Genomic DNA, 23,469 nt, shown 5'->3' on the forward strand with positions numbered 1-23,469 from the left:
AATCACAGAATGCCTTTGATTTCTTTAACATTATTTAACAAAGTTATTATATTTTTCAAAAAGTGGCAAGGATATGCACAGTCAGCAAATATCATGTGACGTGACTACTTCTGTGTGAGCAAAAGTCTGCCAATAGCCAAGCTCTGTCCTCTGTCAAAAGTTTAAGACTGTATTTAATTGCCACTACCATGCCAGCAATTGTACATGTGACATCCTTGACGAGTATATTGTGTCTAAACAGAACCGGGTACAATACAGCACCTATCCCCCTATTAGGCAATGCTATACAGTAACGGTACCTGGTTTAAGTTTCAGAGATAACTCGGCACAAGTTATGTCTGAATGGAGCAGAAGGCTTCCAAATACAACACAGACACACATAGACACTTCCCTGGTTATATTCTGATGCCGATTAACAACACTTTATTTATATTCACAAATAGTTCCCATAGAGATGTTTGGAAATCTTTGCTGTGATGTGAAATGACACATAGTCATAAGGGGTTATAATAGGAAGTGTCGCACATTCCAATGCTGCTATGTGGGTGTGGGACAATAAGACAGTAACAAAATAAACTTAGCATGGTCAGCCAAGCCAGTCGTCAGCCCCTGTCCACCCACCACCTCTCACCCACATAATGATTTAAGAGGGGTCCTTTCTCCTGTCCAGAAGCTGTCCCATGAGGCTTGATTTCCCCTCCATGCTGTTGCTCACGCCCTCACGCCCTACCCCCTCCCTCCCTTGCCACCCTACCCTGTCATCTGTTTCAGTTACATGAATAAGAGGTGCCTGTAACACATGCAGGGCAAAGCATTCAGCCCCAGTCCCTCAGCCCCAGAGGAGTGTATGTGTGTGTGTGTGGGGGGGGGGGGGTGGAAGTGGTAAGTGGAAATTTACAGTCCCGAGTCAGTATCTGGATAGTTGGTCCGCGGCTATGAGGCAGTGCCCAATCTCCACATAGGATTTAATTGTCTTTATCTGAGGGGCGGGCCTCGCTGTCAACTCCACTTCTTGTGAGCTGTGTTGGCATAAAGGCATTCAGTACAGAGGAATGTAGACAGCTGAGAGAGAAGCACACTACACATAGCCGCACTATGAAGGAAATGTAAGTCCTTGGAATTACTCTAGTAGATTTAGAAAATAGCCTTATCTTAATATTTATGTCAAGTGATTATTAAGGTGTTTTGTTGGATGCTTTTTGTTTCAACTGAATAAGCAATTTCATGTAAGTACTTCAAAACCCTTGAATTAATGTAATTGAAATGTCTTTGGTGATGTTTGTGAGTGTGAAAATAGGAAAGACTATGGATTGCATTCTGTTCTTTATGTCTGTTTACCTTTTTACAGGATCTTTCTTTGTGTTTGACTGACTATCAGAGGCTAAGTTGGACATGTTTCTAATGCTGTGTTTACAGATAATGACAGTGTAGTGTTTTTAGAAGTGCTTGAGAATATCTGGTCATGGGTTTCTGGGTGGGCCACTTTGGCCATTCCAAGAACGGTTTGCCTTAAGTCTTACCCAACGGCAGACAGCATCCCAGCATCCAGCAGGTGAAAGCACAGAGAGAGAGAGAGAGATAGAGAGAGAGAGGCAGGGATAGAGAGAGAGCCAGGGATAGAAAAAGGGATAGGGAGAGGAAGATAAATAGAGTGGGCGATAGCTGATCCAGTTATGTAATGAGGTTTGCGAGTGGACGGCGGTTCAAGTTGACTTGTCATGTATAACAGAGACAGAGAGAACCTAGAATATTACAGTGCAGAATAAGTCCTGAGCGATGCAGAGGAAAATAAGAGTAGATGGATTGAGTAATGAGGGGCTGTGTTGTTGTAGCTCTAGCATCCTTTTAATAATAGAACAAAATAATAAGCAGTTATTTTACACTGCAAGACACTGTTAGACTCCAAAACAGAAGCACATAGTGGTCATTGGTCAATGTTTGCAGCTTTGCATTGCATTTTCATAATGTGGCATTTGTCTGTGAATAACTACAATGTGTGTTGAGTAGTTTTCCATCTTAAAAGCATCTCTGTTCTGTTTCTCACTCTGCCTGTACAGTTGCTACATGATGTTCCTGTATGGAGTGTTAGTCATGTGACATGGTGAATGAAGATACCTTTTTGAAGATTTATAGCTGCCTTTCAACTGAGAGTAGTTTGGATAGATTGTTCTTTAAACTGGTAATATGTATTGTCCAACTAGAAATCAACTTTGAATAATACTGTCACTTTCAGTGGCTAAAAGAGAAACATTTACTCATTGGAGAATAATTTGTTCTCCAGCTGTTCTTCTGTGAATCTTTTGGAAACCCAGCACATAGTCGACCGACTCGTAGGCTTTTGTTAGCAACGCAATCCCCGATAAAAGATTTCCATTGGAGACTGCAAGAGTAAAGGGGAAGCCTTTGATGTTTCTGTTTCTGCCAACTGCATTTCAGTGTGGGACAGCCTCAAAAGGAGAGGAAACCTTACCCCGGTACACCAGTATATCAGCCTCACGATTAATCATAGCAGCTTTCTTCCTTCTTCCTGTTTATTCATTATATTCCAGCAGTAAGTTGTACTATATTCCATCAATTTGTGTCTTTCTTACCTTCTGCCCTGCCATGGGTTGGGTGTTTTACAGCCCTTTGGCAAAGGCAGGGAAACGGCATACCTAAGACACTAATGACAAATCTTGTCTTTCTTGGAAAGGATGTTTACAATATAAACATTCAGGGAACTTAAGCTGTGGGATCTTCCTGGAACCAAGCCAAGCTTTCGGGAAAACACGGGGATATATTCTTCTGTAAATGTGGACTACATTAGCCAAACTGCTCTAAACATTAGGCAAATGATTTGAATGTGATTCGGGATATATATCCATCATGAGTTTGTCAGTGTTATTTAAGATGGTTTTTTTATTTGTTATGCTCGGTCTGAAAGGCATACAGTATATCATGTTCAAAACATTCCCTTAATGTATAAAAAATAATACATAATCAAGATGTTATTAAATTATTATATTATGTGCATAGAAATTATAGTTGTACAGTATAACTGTGCGCAAGTGAGTAATGCCATCAAGAAAAATGATTTTACCATAAGTTATCTAGTCCAACCCAGAGTGATTTTCAATGCAAGATTGAGCACAATATCCAAAGTGAAGTAATTTAAAGAGGACTGTGCTGAGGAAGTAGCCATACAGTAACTCCTGTTGCAGTTCTTATAGCTGAATAACTGTATCACACCATGGCTGGCTATACAGCACGTGAGACACCCTTATCATGCTAATGCTCCGTCCTATAGCGTTATCCGGCTCAAGTCTCTCTCTCTCTCCCCCTTCTTGCCCTCTTCCTGTTCATCTCGCTCTCGCTTTCTCTTTCTCTTGGTGACTCTTTTGCAAAAAAAATATCTTTCTCCTCTCTTTTTCCTTCTCCTTGTCCTCTCTGCTCTCTACCTCTATAGAATGGCACAGAAAGAGAAGCTACAAAGTCTGAAAGATTTCCACAAGGACACACTGAAGCCTTCGCCAGGGAAGAGCCCAGGCACTCGACCGGAGGATGAGGCAGAGGGAAAGCCCATCCAGAGGGAGAAGTGGGCCAGCAAGTTAGACTTTATCTTGTCCGTGGCCGGAGGCTTTGTCGGTTTAGGGAACGTGTGGCGCTTCCCGTACCTCTGCTATAAGAATGGTGGAGGTAGGCATTCAAATGAACATGGGCCCTTTCTCCATAGAAACCGTTCTTAAAATGTGCTGGGTCAATCAAGTTAGATATTCAACTCGGGGACTGCAATTACAGGATTTTGATTTGTGAAATGGCTGTGGGTAGGCACATACTGTAGACCCTGTAGATTAACTGTCTCTCTTTCTCTCCTCCACCCAGGTGCGTTTCTCATCCCCTACACCATCTTCCTGTTTGGTGGAGGCCTGCCGGTGTTCTTCCTGGAGGTGGCTCTGGGCCAGTATACCTCTGAGGGAGGCATCACCTGCTGGGAAAAACTCTGCCCCATCTTCACCGGTGAGTCACCGCACTTTCTATTGTCTCAATACCATTCTCCCATATTGCCCTTAGACCAGTCATCATCGGGGAAAGTAGGCAGGGAAAGGACGTGGTGTAAGCCTTCTTGGGCATGGTGTGATGTACTGTAGGTGGTAACGTCAGAGACGGAAAGAGGAATTAGTGAAGAGCCTAAACACTGCAGAGTTTCCATTAGCATTGCTTAGGCTGGGCCTGCTCTGTGCCAAGCCTGCTTAGTGATGTGTCCCATCGTAGAAAAAAATCTAAAATGAAAATGATGTTGCCAGCCCTTGATCTAGCCTTGAGGTTCTTCACACCCTGCTTTAAAAAAACTAAATCCAGTGACAATACCCAGCCTGTGGTTGGTATTGTTGTTCTGACTGCTCTTGCATAACTCACTAACAGCATCTAGCAGCACTGATTGTGTTGTCTGTCTATGGGTTGCTAGACTCAGTGTACAGACATTGTGTTCTACTGAGGTGTCCCTCGCTGGGTTCCAATAGGTAATTGGACCACACTTACTTCATTCATTAGCCGGCTCTGTGATGTGTAAAATACATTATTCAGAATAGCATGAGGAGTAGCCTAGTCCCAAATCTGGATGTCCCTCAGCCAATTTCTCTGACTATGCTTTTGTCTTCATGAGGATTTGACTGAAGCACATAAACCTACTGATCTGGGACCAGGCTAATTGAGGATTGCCTAATTTACATTAGAGACTGGACGTTGTCAAACACAAAACATTGAGACTGGCCTATTTTTGGCAGGTAAATACATACATACGTATTTTCAGCCTTGGGTGTGTAAAGGAATGCTGAGTTCTGTGTTACCATTGAGCGGAGAAGTGTGAGCGCTCCATAAATGACCTATCGATGGGATCTGTGTAGGTCTGATGAACAGACATTAGCATGATGTTGTTATTGCAGTCTTGGTGTCAAGTTATGGCCCTAAAACGTATCTCCTTATCAGTCAGGGTCCTGCCATAGATTTTCACTGTAATATACTATAGGAAGACCAGTTCTATCATGCAGACCAGTAAGTAGTGAGACAGCTGAACATAACAAAGCAGCAATAGACCCCCTTCAGATGTTTTAACACTTTAGTGAAGGCTCCCAGCCATGAGCTGCTATTCCATGAAGCCGGGAGCGACTGGTAGAAAGAGACAGCTGAAGACAAGGGCTGGGAGTGCAGCCGATCTTTAGCAGCTGTTTATGAACTTGAATAATCAAGGAGTGCTGAGGCAGCTGCCTGTCTGACTGGCAGGGTGTGTGACTGGCACAAACATGCACGTGTGCGCACGCACACACACTCACAAGTCCGCACAAGCTCACACACAGACTACAGAGAGACAGACACCCACCGGTGGCCTACAGGTGGCTTCAACTCTCCCTCTTAGTAATTTTTTTACACATTCAGAAGGCCTGCCTCACCCACCACACACACAAACATGGATTCATTTGTCGAACAGTTTGTCTGTGGAATGTGGGGGCTGAGAAGGGAGGAAAGGGGGAAGAGGCGGGAGAGAGGGGGTTACCGGAGGTGACGCCAGTCTAATAATAGTTCAGAGGAGTGGAAGAGTACAGGGGATTTCTGTATCTAGGTGGGGACCAATGTCATATCTAAAAATAACATACAAACACTAAGGTCATTATAACTGTAGTTAGTACACTCAAGCCAGGGAAACATCCTCTCTTTGAAATAAGTCGCTCTGGATAAGAGCGTCTGCTAAATGACTTAAATGTAAATGTAAATGTAAATAGGAGTGAGCTGAGTTGTGAACCATCTGAGTCAGTAGATTTGTTTCCATTGGTTATATATAAATCTCCTCAAAAGGCACTAGGTCAGTGTTCACTGAAGTGCTTCAGCTCCAATGTTGGCTTTACATTTTGTCGTTTACAAGGGGATTCAGTGTCACGTACTGTAGCCCCAATGACATTGTTTTGCTAGAGATTACATGTTTTCTCTTCTCTGTAGGTATTGGCTACGCCTCCATTGTGATCGTCTCTCTCCTGAACATCTACTACATAGTGATTCTAGCCTGGGGACTCTACTACCTATTCCAGTGCTTTCAGCCGGAGCTGCCATGGGCCAAATGCAATCAGCCATGGAACACAGCCCGGTGTGTGGAGGACACATTCCGCAAGAACAAGACCCTGATGCTTGCTGCCAACATCACCAACTTCACCTCCCCTGTCACTGAGTTCTGGGAGTGAGTACTCAATGTCCAACAGTTGGAATAACTCTGTTCTGACACACACACAGACAAACACACACACAGAAAAGCAGAAAAGCCTACACACAACATACACAAATCAATACACACACATGCAACTACGCACACACGCACACACGCGCATAAACACACACACATTCTGTCCACATATACAAGGTCAAAAACAAATTCAAATAAAACAGACAACATGAACACTACAGATACTGTACCTCTTCCTTGTTTGCTGTAAACATATGTTTGGATTGGCTACATTTCCAGAGCAGAAAGCACACTGAACTTTAATAAACTCCCCGCTTAGTCATGGGGTTCATTCTATCTAAATTGGATCTTTCACTGCACTATATTTGGATCAATGGGTATTATCGTTTTCCTTTCCTTTTAAAAGTACTGGCAAATATGTGTCCTTTTGGGGAGACACAATCACTTAACTTCAAATCCCAGTTCACTGTAAAATAATGCTTACTTACATTTGGTCAACACAAAATCCAACAGCATAGATTGTATCTACTTTCTACCACATCCATGGGCCAGACACTGATGAGGTAGAATATCCCACAGAAATATAACAAATAGAATGAAAATAACACAATGTCATCTCTTAATATTCTCTCAGGGCACAGCACATTCAGGCCCAGGAGGAGCTAGAGCAGAGGGGGGTTTGTGAAAACTTAACCTCACCAGATACATTATTTCTCCACCATCATATCGTCTGTCTATTTGCTTTTCACTGCTATGATGTTACCTCTGTTGGCATGAAACCTTGGTCAGGACCCACGGGAATTATGAGATGTCACACTTGCCCTACTTAAAAACTTCTTGATGCACCCATCCCGTTAGCGGGATCATTTCTGTCAACATCCGCTGAATTGCAGAGCGCCAAATTCTAATTAAATTATAAAAAATATTTAATTTTCGTGAAATCACAAGTGCAATATAGCAAAACACAGCTTAGCTTGTTGTTAATCCACCTGGCGTGTCAGATTTCAAAAAAGCTTTTCGGCGAAGCATACCAAGCGTTTATGTAAGGACATCTCTCTCAGCAGACAAAACATTACAAACAGCTAGCAGCCAAGTAGATTGGTCACTAAAGTCAGAAAAGCAATAAAATGAATCTTTGAGACTCACAGTTAAACAATAAATGTTCCTTTTGTTCCATAAATATTATTTTTATATCCAAAACACCTCCATTTGGTTGGCGCGTTATGTTCAGAAATCCACAGGCTCGAGCGGTCACGACCGGGCAGACGAAAATTCCAAATAGTATCCTTAAAGTTCGTAGAAACATGTCAAACGTTTTTTATAATCAATCCTCAGGTTGTTTTTACAATATACAGCGGTGCAAAAAAGTATTTAGTCAGCCACCAATTGTGCAAGTTATCCCACTTAAAAAGATGAGAGAGGCCTGTAATTTTCATCATAGGTACACTTCAACAATGACAGACAAAATTCGAAAAAAAATCCAGAAAATCACAATGCAGGATTTTCAATGAATTTATTAGAAAATTATGGTGGAAAATAAGTATTTGGTCACCTACAAACAAGCAAGATTTCTGGCTCTTACAGACCTGTAACTTCTTCTTTAAGAGGCTCCTTTGTCCTCCACTCGTTACCTGTATTAATGGCACCTGTTTGAACTTGTTATCAGTATAAAAGACACCTGTCCACAACCTCAAACAATCACACTCCAAACTCCACTATGGCCAAGACCAAAGAGCTGTCAAAGGACACCAGAAAAAAATTGTAGACCTGCACCAGGCTGGGATGACTGAATCTGCAATAGGTTAGCAGCTTGGTTTGAAGAAATAAACTGAGGGAGCAACTATTAGGAAATGGAAGACATACAAGACCACTGTTAATCTCCCTTGATCTGGGGCTCCATGCAAGATCTCAACCTGTGGGGTCAAAATGATCACACGAACGGTGAGCAAAAATCCCAGAACCACACGGGTGGACCTAGTGAATGACCTGCAGAGAGCTGGGACCAAAGTAACAAAGCCTACCATCAGTAACACACTACGCCGCCAGGGACTCAAATCCTGCCGTGCCTGTTATGCAGGTGAATGAGGACCCAAAAGCGACTTAACGAAAACAGAGTCTTTATTCCAGTATTTGACAAAAGTGATAATCCTGGATAATATCAAGGTGAAAACAAAACAGGAAAACTGAAATCCACTCGTCAGTAGAGAGGACTGACTGGAGACTCGACCATAGACTGCAGGTTGCTTCGGGAAGGCACCGGCTGTAGCAGACCTAGACACCTGCTCACACGCAGCATCTGAAGAAGGTAAAACACGACAGGGCGAGACAAGGACACAGAACAGCGAACATCATACAAGGATCCGACAAGGACAGAAGCGGAAAACAGAGGGAGAAATAGGGGCTCTAATCAGAGGGCAAAATAGGGGACAGGTGTGAAAAGAGTAAATGAGGTAGTTAGGAGAATGAGGAACAGCTGGGAGCAGGAACGGAACGATAGAGAGAGAGAGGGAGAGAGGGAGAGAGGGAGGGGAAGAGAGGGATAGAAAGAGGGAAAGAACCTAATAAGACCAGCAGAGGGAAATGAATAGAAGGGAAGCACAGAGACAAGACATGATAACCAATGACAAAACATGACAGTACCCCCCCCACTCACCAAGCGCCTCCTGGCGCACTCGAGGAGGAACCCTGGCGGCAACGGAGGAAATCATCAATCAACGAACGGTCCAGCACGTCCCGAGATGGAACCCAACTCCTCTCCTCAGGACCGTAACCCTCCCAATCCACTAAGTACTGGTGACCACGTCCCCGAGAACGCATGTCCATGATCTTCCGTACCTTGTAAATAGGTGCGCCCTCGACAAGGACGGGGGGGGGGAAGACGAACGGGGGCGCGAAGAAAGGGCTTGACACAGGAGACATGGAAGACAGGGTGGACGCGACGAAGATGTCGCGGAAGAAGCAGTCGCACAGCGACAGGATTGACGACCTGGGAGACACGGAACGGACCAATGAACCGCGGAGTCAACTTGCGAGAAGCTGTCGTAAGGGGAAGGTTACGAGTGGAAAGCCACACTCTCTGGCCGCGACAATACCTAGGACTCTTAATCCTACGTTTATTGGCGGCTCTCACAGTCTGCGCCCTGTAACGGCAAAGTGCAGACCTGACCCTCCTCCAGGTGCGCTCACAACGTTGGACAAACGCCTGAGCGGAGGGAACGCTGGACTCGGCGAGCTGGGACGAGAACAGAGGAGGCTGGTACCCCAGACTACTCTGAAACGGAGATAGCCCGGTAGCAGACGAAGGAAGCGAGTTGTGAGCGTATTCTGCCCAGGGGAGCTGTTCTGCCCAAGACGCAGGGTTTCTAAAAGAAAGGCTGCGTAATATGCGACCAATCGTCTGATTGGCCCTTTCTGCTTGACCGTTAGACTGGGGATGAAAACCGGAAGAGAGACTGACGGAAGCACCAATCAAACGACAGAACTCCCTCCAAAACTGTGACGTGAATTGCGGACCTCTGTCTGAAACATTCTCAATGATGATTTGTGCCGTCTCCTTAGCGGAAGGAAGCTTAGCGAGGGGAATGAAATGTGCCGCCTTAGAGAACCTATCGACAACCGTAAGAATCACAGTCTTCCCCGCAGACGAAGGCAGACCGGTAATGAAGTCTAAGGCGATGTGAGACCATGGTCGAGAAGGAATGGGAAGCGGTCTGAGACGACCGGCAGGAGGAGAGTTACCTGACTTAGTCTGCGCGCAGTCCGAACAAGCAGCCACGAAACGGCGCGTGTCACGCTCCTGAGTAGGCCACCAAAACCGCTGGCGAATAGAAGCAAGCGTACCCCGAACGCCGGGGTGGCCAGCTAACTTGGCAGAGTGAGCCCACTGAAGAACAGCCAGACGAGTAGAAACAGGAACGAAAAGAAGGTTACTAGGACAAGCGCGCGGCGACGCAGTGTGAGTGAGTGCTTGCTTAACCTGTCTCTCAATTCCTCAGACAGTCAACCCAACAACACGCCCATCAGGAAGAATCCCCTCGGGGTCGGTAGAAGCCACAGAAGAACTAAAGAGACGGGATAAGGCATCAGGCTTGGTGTTCTTATTACCCGGGCGATAAGAAATCACGAACTCGAAACGAGCTAAAAACAACGCCCAACGAGCTTGACGTGCATTAAGTTGTTTGGCAGAACGACTGTACTCAAGGTTCTTATGGTCAGTCCAAACGACAAAAGGAACGGTCGCCCCCTCCAACCACTGTCGCCATTCGCCTAGGGCTAAGCGGATGGCGAGCAGTTCGCGGTTACCCACATCATAGTTGCGTTCCGATGGCGACAGGCGATGAGAAAAATAAGCGCAAGGATGGACCTTATCGTCAGAATGGAAGCGCTGGGATAGAATGGCTCCCACGCCCACCTCTGAAGCGTCAACCTCGACAATGAATTGTTTAGTGACGTCAGGAGTAACAAGGATAGGAGCGGATGTAAAACGCTTCTTGAGGAGATCAAAAGCTCCCTGGGCGGAACCGGACCACTTAAAGCACGTCTTGACAGAAGTAAGAGCTGTGAGAGGGGCAGCAACTTGACCGAAATTACGAATGAAACGCCGATAGAAATTAGCGAAACCTAGAAAGCGCTGCAACTCGACACGTGACCTTGGAACGGGCCAATCACTGACAGCCTGGACCTTAGCGGGATCCATCTGAATGCCCTCAGCGGAAATAACAGAACCGAGAAATGTGACAGAGGAGACATGAAAGGCGCACTTCTCAGCCTTCACGTAGAGACAATTCTCTAAAAGGCGCTGGAGTACACGTCGAACGTGCTGAACATGAATCTCGAGTGACGGTGAAAAAATCAGGATATCGTCAAGGTAGACAAAAACAAAGATGTTCAGCATGTCTCTCAGTACATTATTAACTAATGCCTGAAAAACAGCTGGAGCATTAGCGAGACCGAACGGCAGAAACCCGGTACTCAAAATGCCCTAACGGAGTGTTAAATGCCGTTTTCCACTCGTCCCCCTCTCTGATGCGCACGAGATGGTAAGCGTTACGAAGGTCCAACTTAGTAAAGAACCTGGCTCCCTGCAGAATTTCGAAGGCTGACGACATAAGGGGATGCGGATAACGATTCTTAACCGTTATGTCATTCAGCCCTCGATAATCCACGCAGGGGCGCAGAGTGCCGTCCTTCTTCTTAACAAAAAAAAACCCCGCTCCGGCGGGAGAGGAAGAAGGCACCACGGTACCGGCGTCGAGAGAAACAGACAAATAATCCTCGAGAGCCTTACGTTCGGGAGCCGACAGAGAGTATAGTCTACCCCGAGGGGGAGTGGTCCCCGGAAGGAGATCAATACAGCAATCATACGACCGGTGAGGAGGAAGGGAGTTGGCTCTGGACCGACTGAAGACCGTGCGCAGATCATGATATTCCTCCTGCACTCCTGTCAAATCACCAGGTTCCTCCTGAGAAGAGGGGACAGAAGAAACAGGAGGGATAGCAGACATTAAACACTTCACATGACAAGAAACGTTCCAGGTTAGGATAGAATTACTAGACCAATTAATAGAAGGATTATGACATACTAGCCAGGGATGACCCAAAACAACAGGTGTAAAAGGTGAACGAAAAATCAAAAAGGAAATGGTCTCACTGTGGTTACCAGATACTGTGAGGGTTAAAGGTAGTGTCTCACATCTGATACTGGGGAGAAGACTACCATCTAAGGCGAACATGGGCGTGGGCTTCCCTAACTGTCTGAGAGGAATGTCATGTTTCCGAGCCCATGCTTCGTCCATAAAACAACCCTCAGCCCCAGAGTCTATCAAGGCACTGCATGAAGTAGCCGAACCGGTCCAGCGTAGATGGACCGACAAGGTAGTACAGGATCTTGATGGAGAGACCTGAGTAGTAGCGCTCACCAGTAGCCCTCCGCTTACTGATGGGCTCTGGCTTTTACTGGACATGAAATGACAAAATGTCCAGCAGAACCGCAATAGAGGCAAAGGCGGTTGGTGATCCTCCGTTCCCTCTCCTTAGTCGAGATGCGAATACCTCCCAGCTGCATGGGCTCAGTCTCTGAGCCGGAGGGAGGAGATGGTTGCGATGCAGAGAGGGGGAACACCGTTAACGCGAGCTCTCTTCCACGAGCTCGGTGACGAAGATCTACCCGTCGTTCTATGCGGATGGCGAGTGCAATCAAAGAGTCCACGCTGGAAGGAACCTCCCGGGAGAGAATCTCATCCTTAACCTCAGCGTGGAATCCCTCGAGAAAACGAGCGAGCAACGCCGGCTCATTCCAGTCACTAGAGGCAGCAAGAGTGCGAAACTCTATAGAGTAATCCGTTATGGATCGATCACCTTGACATAGGAAAGCCAGGGCCCTAGAAGCCTCCCTACCAAAAACTGAACGATCAAAAACCCGTATCATCTCCTCTTTAAAGTTCAGATAATTGTTAGAACACTCAGCCCTTGCCTCCCAGATAGCTGTGCCCCACTCTCGAGCCCGACCAGTAAGGAGTGAAATGACGTAAGCAATCCGAGCTCTCTCTCTTGAGTATGTGTTGGGTTGGAGAGAGAACACAATATCACAATGGGTGAGAAAGGAGCGGCACTCAGTGGGCTGCCCAGAGTAACATGGTGGGTTATTAACCCTAGGTTCCGGAGACTCGGAAGACCAGGAAGTAGCTGGTGGCACGAGACGAAGACTCTGAAACTGTCCTGAGAGGTCGGAAACCTGAGCGGCCAGGATCTCAACGGCATGACGAGCAGCAGACAATTCCTGCTCGTGTCTGCCGAGCATTGCTCCTTGGATCTCGACGGCAGTGTTGCGAGAATCCGTAGTCGCTGGGTCCATTCTTGGTCGGATCCTTCTGTTATGCAGGTGAATGAGGACCCAAAAGCGACTTAACGAAAACAGAGTCTTTATTCCAGTATTTGACAAAAGTGATAATCCTGGATAATATCAAGGTGAAAACAAAACAGGAAAACTGAAATCCACTCGTCAGTAGAGAGGACTGACTGGAGACTCGACCATAGACTGCAGTTTGCTTCGTGAAGGAACCGGCCGTAGCAGACCTAGACACCTGCTCACACGCAGCATCTGAAGAAGGTAAAACACGACAGGGCGAGACAAGGACACAGAACAGCGAACATCATACAAGGATCCGACAAGGACAGAAGCGGAAAACAGAGGGAGAAATAGGGGCTCTAATCAGAGGGCAAAATAGGGGACAGGTGTGAAAAGAGTAAATGAGGTAGTTAGGAGAATGAGGAACAGCTGGGAGCAGGAACGGAACGATAGAGAGAGAGAGCGAGAGAGGGAGAGAGGGAGGGGAAGAGAGGGATAGAAAGAGGGAAAGAACCTAATAAGACCAGCAGAGGGAAACGAATAGAAGGGAAGCACAGAGACAAGACATGATAACCAATGACAAAACATGACAGTGCCAGATGTGTCCCCCTGCTGAAGCCAGTATATGTCCAGGCCCGTCTGAAGTTTGCTAAAGAGCATTTGAATGATCCAGAAGAAGATTGGGAGAATGTCATATGGTCAGATGAAACCAAAACAGATATTTCTGGTAAAAACTCAACTCGTCGTGTTTGGAGGACAAAGAATGCAGAGTTGCATCCAAAGAACACCATACCTACTGTGAAGCATGGGGGTGGAAACATCATGCTCTGGGGCTGTTTTTCTGCAAAGGGACCAGGCCGACTGATCCGTGTAAAGGAAAGAATGAATGGGGCCATGTATCGTGAGATTTCTAGTGAAAACCTCCTTCCATCAGCAAGGGCATTGAAGATGAAACGTGGCTGGGTCTTTCAGCATGACAATGATCCCAAACACACCGCCCGGGCAATGAAGGAGTGGCTTCGTAAGAAGCATTTCAAGGCCCTGGAGTGGCCTAGCCAGTCTCCAGATCTCAACACCATAGAAAATCTTTGGAGGGAGTTGAAAGTCCATGTTGCCCAGCAACAGCCCCAAAACATCACTGCTCTAGAGGAGATATGCATGGAGGAATGGGACAAAATACCAGCAACAGTGTGTGAAAATCTTGTGAAGACTTACAGAAAACGTTTGACCTCTGTCATTGCCAACAGAAGGTATATAGCAAAGTATTGAGATAAACATTTGTTCTTGACTAAATACTTATTTTCCACCATCATTTGCAAATAAATTCATAAAAAATCCTACAATGTGATTTTCTGGAGAAAAAAAATCTCATTTTGTCTGTCATAGTTGAAGTGTACTATGATGAAAATTACAGGCCTCTCTCATCTTTTTAATTGGGAGAACTTGCACAATTGGTGGCTGACTTAATACTTTTTGCCCCACTGTATAATGTATAAACTATATCAAAAGACTGTTCACAACATGTGGAATCCATAGGAAAAGGAATCTGGTTGATATCCCTTTAAATGGAGCAAAGGCAGGCAATGGAATAGAGAGCTTTCAGGAAAATCAGCACTTCCGAGTTGGATTTTCCTCAGGTTTTCGCCTGCAACATCAGTTCTGTTATACTCACAGACAATATTTTGACAGTTTTGGAAACTTTAGAGTGTTTTCTATCCTAATCGGACAATTATATGCATATTCTAGATTCTGGGCCTGAGAAATAGGCAGTTTCATTTGGGTACTCAACAGGTTAAAAAAAATTGTAGAGCGAGAAACTGTACTATACACTATTGTACCATGCAGGGGTCTACATAGACTTCCAGTTCCATCAAAGCCTCAAAGACCGTAATTAACCTGTATCCTCTCTGTTCCCTCCCTCCTAAGACGCAACGTGCTGAGCATCTCTTCTGGGATCGACGACATCGGCCCCCTGAAGTGGGACCTAGCCCTATGTCTCCTGGCAGTATGGATTGTCTGCTTTTTCTGCATCTGGAAGGGAGTCAAGTCCACTGGGAAGGTTTGTGGAAGATTGCTGTGGTTGTTATCAGACTTGTTTGCAGTCTCTAAAAAGGTACGGTAGAGTAATGTTTTCCATGATATCCAATTGGTAGTTACAATCTTGTCTCATCGCTGCAACTCCACAGCGGACTCAGGAGAGGGAAAGGTCAAGAGCCATGCATCTTCCGAAACATGACCTGCCAAGCCACACTATAGACACACAGCCAGCTCCACCAATGTGTCTGAGGAAACACAGTCCAACTAATATCAGCTTGCAGGCACATGGCCCACCACAAGGAGTTGCTAGAGCACAATGAGCCAAGGAAATTTCCATGGCCAAACCCTTCCCTCACCCGGACAACAATTGGGCCAATTGTGCACCGCCCCATGGGGCTCCCGGTCACAGCCAGCTGTGACACAGCTTGAGATCAAACCCAAGGCAGTAGTGGCACCTCTGTGCTGCGATGCAGTGCCTTAGACCACTGCGCCACTTGGGAGGCCCAGGTGCTGGCTGTTTTCTGCTGTAGCCAACGTGTCGATATCACATTGTTGATGATATCAGAAACAGTCTGATCCCAGGCATGCTCGTCTGCTTTATTACCACTGTGATTTGTTGGGAGATCTATTTGGCAAATTCTTACAGAAATACCCCATTTGTGGTTTCAGCTCCTTACTTAAAGAAAACACAGAATTAACCCCTTTCATTATGTTAAACCGCTGCATATCCAGCATACACTACTGTACAGTGTATTTCCATGCACTCACTTCAGCCGCCCACCCCAACTGAAAATATCCCCACACAATGCAATCTACAGTCAACTTTCTTTGTGGAGTTGTGTTCTTCTGTATATTCCATGCTCCCTTTCCTATGTGTTTATCAAAAAAACTATTCAAAGCAAGAATCATTCCATTCTGTAAAATGGCCGACTACGCCACCTATTAAAATTCCATGATGAAACCTTGGCTTCAGCTGATGGGCCATCTCTGGAGCCCCCACAGCAGCCATGCACAATAGGCATCCGGACCCAGAATAGTAGAATGCACAAGCTGCAATTTAGACATTTGGATGTGCGTCAGCAGTTTCCCTTTTATTATGTCAGTCATTGCAGACCTTAGAGAGACCTTATTTATGAGAGTTCATCAACTGGCCCATGTCAACTAAAGTTTTGTTTTAGCCCATTGATTCTGTTAAGAATGGCAAAATGTGTAGAATTGCAAGAAATGAGTTTCAGAACTGCCAAATTGTCTTTCCACCCCAAGGCAAAGTGTGTGTGTGTGTGTGGGAGGGGGGGGGTTGAACAGTTTGTGTCAATGACAGTGCTTGCGCCCATATAAATACATGTGGCACAGCTTGCTGAGGGGTTGGGGGGATGTTGCATGGGTTACGAGGTGGGGTTTGATACTACACTCATAATTACAATATCAATACGGATTTTTGCCACCTAGGACATTTGTGTGACCAGACCTTCTCAAATAATATTTGAGTACCCCTCCATAATTGTTTTTTTTTAAACACATCAAATTTGCATTTTGACATTTCACATATCAGAAAACACCTCGCGAGAAACTCACTTTATAATGTTATTTCCTCACTTGTGAAAAGATTGAAAATATGTTTCATCAATAATGTTTCCACCGGTGGAATTAGGGTGACCAAGCCCAAATGTGGGACAAGGGAACAATTTTGCAAGACTTTTGCGGAGTAGTGGACAGGATCATTTTTGAGTGGACAGGTTAATGGATTACGTTCAAATGGCGACGTAGTTTTGCTGAATGAAGGTTACTGCCCCCCAATGAGTCCCACCGCGAAGCTGGCGCAATATGGACTAACCCCTTTCAAACATTGTGTTTTGACATACAGACACCTGGGTTGTACCATTAGATTAGTCTATTTCTTCTGAATCAGTGTGATTAACAGGGGCTGAGATAAAGTGGTGTTTGTGAAACAAGTGTGGAACCTGAAAGGACCCGGGGGCCAGGTCTTATTACAAACATTTCTGTAGTATCCAAATGGTTTGAGCTACAAATTATTAAAAGCTATCTATGAAAATCGGAGACTGTCACAAACCAGCACATACAAACACTGTATAGCCTAAAAACATGGTTAAAACTATAATTTTCATATCATGGATGGTCAGTCCTTGCATATATAGCATAGTTTATGGATTTTGTATTTCTCCAGCCACATCCCTCAGCTTTTCACTGAAACTGTGGCGGAGGAAACACATTGTTAATGTTTCTTTTTTTTCTTTTTTTTACCCCTTATTTCTCCCCAATTTCATGGTATCCAATTGTTGTAGTAGCTACTATCTTGTCTCATCGCTACAACTCCCGTACGGGCTCGGGAGAGACGAAGGTTGAAAGTCATGCGTCCTCCGATACACAACCCAACCAGCCGTACTGCTTCTTAACACATCCAACCCGGAAGCCAGCCGCACCAATGTGTCAGAGGGTACACCGTGCACCTAGCAACCTTGGTTAGCACTCACTGCACCCGGCCCGCCACAGGAGTCGCTGGTGCGCAATGAGACAAGGACATCCCTACCGACCAAGCCCTCCCTAACCCGGAAGACGCTAGGCCAATTGTGCGTCACCCCACAGACCTCCCGGTCACGGCAGGTTACGACAGAACCTGGGCGCGAACCCAGGGACTCTGATGGCACACCCTTAACCACTGCGCCACCCGGGAGGCCCATTGTTAATGTTTAAATTAAGAATTTGTTGGAGTTCTCTAGTGAGCGAACCTCTGAAGTGAAGAAGAAAATTATTAGTATTGAAATCAGAAATTATATTGAAAGCAAAACATAAACCCAAAAGTATTGACAGCAAAACAAAATATTGCAAAGAAATTCATTGTAAATGGATGCAACAAAAAAATGTCTTCAGTGATTTAAAAAAATATATAACATAATTAAATAAAACACCTCACTCTTATCTGTTACCTTGGCCTTTGCTTTGGCTGCCTTTTTGCCAGTTGCAACTTCTTGGCCCATTCCAGCAACATAGCACCCTTGTATCCCACTGCTGGTTTGCTTTTGACGCTAAGCAGGGTCAATAATGGTTGGTCCCTGGATGGGAGACCAGATATAGCTGGGAGTGGTGAAAAGAAACAAGAGGAAAATAAATGTCACAAAAACTTTAATGAGAGGAAACTGTGTGAAAACTGTACATTATAGCAACTTCACACATGTCCGAAAACCATGTCTGACTGTGAAAATCCTATAAACCACATCTGTATTGTTGTTGTTGTAAAGGCTGCCCTATGGAGTGGGTAGAAGTTACCCCTAAACTAACCACAGACTGACGATCAGATATCACCTTTCATCACCTGATTGATGGGGGATAGTAGATCTGTAGTTGGGGGCAACATCTACCTAAAGCATCCTCTCCAAGATCCATTCCATTACGGAACCTTTACATCAGCGGATGGAACTATCTCTGTCCCATTGCATCATGGAACCTTGACATCAGCTAATATGTCTCTACCTGTCTTTATCTGTTTTTTCTAGGTGGTGTATATCACAGCAACTTTCCCTTTCATCATGCTTATCGTGCTGCTGGTGCGTGGAGTGACTCTGCCAGGGGCATCCGAAGGGATAAAATTCTATCTCTACCCCAACATGACCCGCCTACAGGACCCAGAGGTAGAAGCCAGAACCCAGAATCCTAATCCCCACCCCTCTACCCATCTTTACTGTCTCCATACAGTCCCCTCCGCCCACCCCTAATGACCTTATCCCACATCAATGCATATCTGTTTACGTACACGTCCATCAAGGGCCTCTTACTGATATCTCTACAATGCAAAGTCATCTAGACTGCGGAAAAGGAACCAGTCCACAGCCTTTGTTAGGTCTTAGGTCTGGTTGAGTTATTAGTGGTGCTATAATTGAGAGAACATGTGTTCACAATGCAAGACCCGCTAGAACTCGCCAATCATCCAGGTTTATGACATAATTCAATTAGCTCCCTCCTCTGGATTGATGTGACTAACTATGCCTGGCGGACCTGAAAAGTTCAATGACAATTATTTTGCAACATCATGTGCTTTTGGGATGTTTTTTATTACATTTTCGGCACCAAAAGCTAAGAGTTACTTTTGTTGGATAAATTTGATTTGCAGCATGGCATCCCACGTGTTCTTTTTTATTTCCGATGTTATAACAATAGGCAGTTCAGTTTTGATGGAAATGTTCCTTTTTATTCCCCAAAATTGTATTTGCGATCGCAACATGTTTAATCAAGTAGCTATTTGTCTTAGACTAGGAAGCTTAGCTAGTTTTGCATTCAATTAAACAGAGATAGAAAAAGTAATAATAAAATGCTTTATCACATTAAATGTCAAATCTGATCACATTAGGTTAATCTAACCCAATTATGTCCCAGCAAAGATGAAAAAGGTTGCCAACCAAGTGACCAGAAGTGTATGATGAATGGTGAACTGAACAGACTGGCGTCATGTTGTTGCTGTTGCCGCCTCAGGTGTGGATCGACGCGGGAACCCAGATATTCTTCTCTTACGCCATCTGTCTGGGGGCTATGACGTCACTGGGGAGCTACAACAAGTACAAATACAACTGCTACAGGTGAGTTTTGTTGTCATGGGGATGGGGGACGGCTGTAGTAGTAGTGAGATCAACTCGTGCCAAAGGCGGTTGGTTAAGAAAAAAAATGGGAACTTCGGTTCCGTCTGTGTAAATTAACATCCTCCATGACATATGTGTGACATAGGGACTGTTTGCTGCTGGGAGGCCTGAACAGCGGTACCAGTTTTGTGTCTGGCTTCGCAATATTTTCCGTCCTGGGCTTCATGGCACAAGAGCAAGGGGTGGACATTGCCGATGTGGCAGAGTCAGGTACGAGGGTCAAAGGTCAACAGTGAACATAGCAGTGATGGTGGGCACTGCTGAAATGGCAATGAACGACAATGCTGAAATGTAGAGGTATCGGCATTTGCATACTCCTTGAATAAAGGCCTGAAAGAAAGAGACGTGTTGCTTTTTATATGATGTGTTTTCCACAGTGAATTTGGCCCTGGTTGAGTGTTGTGCCGTGTGTCTGAGCTACTGCTGAACCATGTAAAGCTGGGTTAAATAAAGAGCCACTCTAATCAACCATACTTATAATCACAGCTGTACTCTACCATCCACAGCCACCTGGGCTCAAAGGCACCAGGTGGGCCAATGTTCCACTCTAGGGTTTAAAATCTATTTATGATATTAGTGTTTAATTTTTTTTTTTAATCATGCCATTCTATATAATTACATTTTAGAAGATGGAGTGGCACGATTAAAAAAATAACATAAAAAATATCAATATTATCAATAGATTAAGTGTGGCAAGTGTGGATTGAATTAAGACATTGTCTAGAGGAGTTGCTGTAATGTGCAGTAAGCCAAAATAAGACAATCTTGTTCCAATAAAATTGGTAATTGTTATAATTTGTGTTATAACGACCAGTGCTCACGCCCAGTGAAATAGTTGTGGAAAACAAATCTGCCAAGTATTGTAAGGTAACTGTGTGTTAAGTACTTTACTGTAATGAGCTGTGGATCCCTGGACTCTAGCTAGCCCAGCATGATATTATATTCCACATGGATTTCGAAGGAGATGCATCTTCTTTAAGCATGCCCGCTCTGTTCAGTTCAGTGTTGCTAAACAACAACCTGGTTTAGAGAGAACCTGTTTCCATGTACTGCTCCTTTAATAATTACGGATAGAGAATGCTATTTTACTGTGACTGTTATAGCTATGTTTATGTCAATTGGAATGAAAGAAAATAAATGGTAGATCCATTTTTTTTAAATGCTATAATTCATGCATATTTATTGGAAAGGGATTGAAAAATAACTTAGAAAATAGGTCATATTTGCGAAAAGGTTACACTAAATGTAAATTGTTGTTGATATAACAGTAAATAATAATTTAACGAATCTGTGCAAAAGTTCATGATGTTATTCTGCCTAGATGGACTTGGCAAGATTTAATGATAGTTTATTGAGTTGAGTTTTCTGTAATTTTGTATATGTTCAAGTGCCCTTGAAATCCTGTTGAATTAGCTTTTGAGCAAACCTCTACCTGCTTTGACAATATTTGTTTAGCTTGTAAACTAATGCAGGATGCTAGAGTCACACACAGCATATGATCAGTAGCAGATACCTAATGGATAGTTCCTCCACCTACCAATCCAGTCCTTACATAAGACAAACATAAAGCATACAGAAAGGTTTATCACTTAGTCACTTCCAGTACTGTAAATGTAACATTACCATTTGAATGTGTTTTATTTTAACGTTTTTACCCCCCTCTACCGTCCAAGCTCAAATTAGATGGGTTGGTTCATTCTCTTCTCCGTCTCTCCCCCCTGCCCTCTCTTCACACCTCTAGGTCCTGGCCTGGCCTTCATTGCTTACCCTAAGGCTGTGTCCATGATGCCCATGCCCACGTTCTGGGCCATCCTATTCTTCATCATGCTTCTGCTACTAGGCCTCGACAGTCAGGTCAGTGCTAAAGCAATAATTAATATACATTTCTATTGGTAACACAGTACTTGGTACATGTCTCTAGTTTCAATGATCCTGTAACAATATATATCCACACTGTACATACACTATGTAGTTAGTGTATCTACATTGTAATTACACTATGCCTATGAAGTTACAATATAAATATGCAGGTAGTAGGGACACATACAGTAGTGTAAAGTATACTGAACAAAAATATAAAGGCAACAAGCAACAATTTCAAAGATTTTACTGAGTTGCAGTTCATAAAGGCAAAACAGTTGAGAACTCTTGACATTACAGTAAACTTATAATAAGATACAAAATCCAGACAAGAAAAGCAAACCAGGGTGGAAAACAGTTCAACCATGTCAAAACAGTTATTACATCTTGAAGGCTTGAACGTAAATAGTCAATTGTTTTTGTAGAAGTTTGTGAACCAGTAATAAATTCATTTCTGGGAATAATTGAATAGATAGAACCAAACAGTTTAGTCTCATAGCTTTCTCTTGGGGTGTCCATTGCAGCCCAGACTCCCGAGGTGTTGACTAAGACGAACGGAGGCGAGGCCAGGGATGCATCAGCGGGGTTCTCTCACTATCACATTTCCTGCTTTCAAGTGTAATTTTACTTTCTGCTAACTTAGTCCTCCTCGTGGCCAATGACATCTCAGCCAAACACCAAATACTTATGCTTCAAGTACGGTTATTTCCATTGGCAAGCAGATCAGTGGGAGAGTGAGTGGGCATAATTCTTGACCACACATTTTACGCAGATTAGTGGTGCTGAATACAGTATTGTTTCATGGCTCTTATGTGCATGCCATAGTTATGAAGGAGAGGGCTTGTGAAGGAGAGACTGGATGTGGAGAGAAAGATGCTGGAGAAAAAAATGCTTAACTAAATAACAAGGTTTACTCCAGATACATTTCCACGACAACAACAGCACTGCCCATAAATTATTCAACCAATGGCATTATAACTGGACAAGCCCGAAATGGAAAGGGTTTCCATGAAGAATAGATAGATAGAGAGATAGATAGAGAGAGAGACTGTTGTTTTACATGAAATAGCCAATTGGCTGGCCCAGCCAGTGTTCCCAAGAGGAGCCTTGAATAAAATGTCTCATTATTGCACAACAGAGACAGCAGTGATTCTTGAGTGGAATCAGTGATTTGAGGAAAAAGAAGTCCATGTATGGAGACAAACTTTGCCTCTTTTTTTCAACTTTCAACTGACCACTGAGAAGTGGAATTGGTCCCACATTTCAGGTATTCTTCCATATTTGGAACCTGTGTACATGCTCGATTGACAGTTTATTAGATACACCCATCTAGTACCGGGTTGGACTCCACTTTGCCTACTGAACAGAGAACAGTCTGAATTCTTCAGGGCATGGAAACGTTACTCAATTGGTGTCAAGGGACCAAACCTGTGCCAGAAAAACATTCCCCACACCATCGCCACCAGCCTGTACCATTGACACCAGGCAGGATGGGGCCATGGACTCTGGACTCCTCTGCCATCAGCATGATGCAACAGGAACCAGGATTCGTTGAACCAGGCAATGTTTTTCCACTCCTCAATTGTCCACTGTAGTTGCAGCTTCTTTTTTTTAGCTGATAGGAGTGGAACCCGGTGTGGTCGTCTGCTGCAATAGCCCATCCGTGACAAGGACTGAATTTATTTAACTAGGCAAGTCAGTTCAGAACAAATACTTATTTTCAATGATGGCCAAGGAACAATGGGTTAACTGCCTGTTCAGGGGCAGAACAAGAGATTTGTACCTTGTCAGCTCGGGGATTTGAACTTGCAACCTTTCGGTTACTAGTCCAATACGCTAACCACTAGGCTACCCTTCCACAGAGTTGA

The 23,469-nt window shown here is 44.4% G+C and overlaps 1 protein-coding gene across 2 annotated transcripts in view; it reads left to right on the top strand.

The window, feature by feature from the left end:
• Window positions 1-913: 913 nt before the first annotated feature.
• The window catches only part of LOC124031668 (sodium- and chloride-dependent taurine transporter-like), a 30,241-nt gene continuing 7,685 nt past the window's right edge, over window positions 914-23,469 (top strand). The window contains exons 1-9 of one of the 2 annotated variants that reach the window (XM_046343198.1): window positions 914-1,106; window positions 3,446-3,675; window positions 3,862-3,996; window positions 5,971-6,205; window positions 14,982-15,114; window positions 18,605-18,739; window positions 19,578-19,681; window positions 19,827-19,951; window positions 21,483-21,595. In XM_046343198.1, coding sequence (XP_046199154.1) covers window positions 1,096-1,106; window positions 3,446-3,675; window positions 3,862-3,996; window positions 5,971-6,205; window positions 14,982-15,114; window positions 18,605-18,739; window positions 19,578-19,681; window positions 19,827-19,951; window positions 21,483-21,595 — 1,221 coding nt within the window. In that variant the 5' untranslated portion in view covers window positions 914-1,095. The other variant, XM_046343199.1, reaches the window with a different exon arrangement.

This window comes from Oncorhynchus gorbuscha, linkage group LG03 (genome assembly GCF_021184085.1).
Source record: "Oncorhynchus gorbuscha isolate QuinsamMale2020 ecotype Even-year linkage group LG03, OgorEven_v1.0, whole genome shotgun sequence".
NCBI classification, from domain to species: domain Eukaryota; kingdom Metazoa; phylum Chordata; class Actinopteri; order Salmoniformes; family Salmonidae; genus Oncorhynchus; species Oncorhynchus gorbuscha.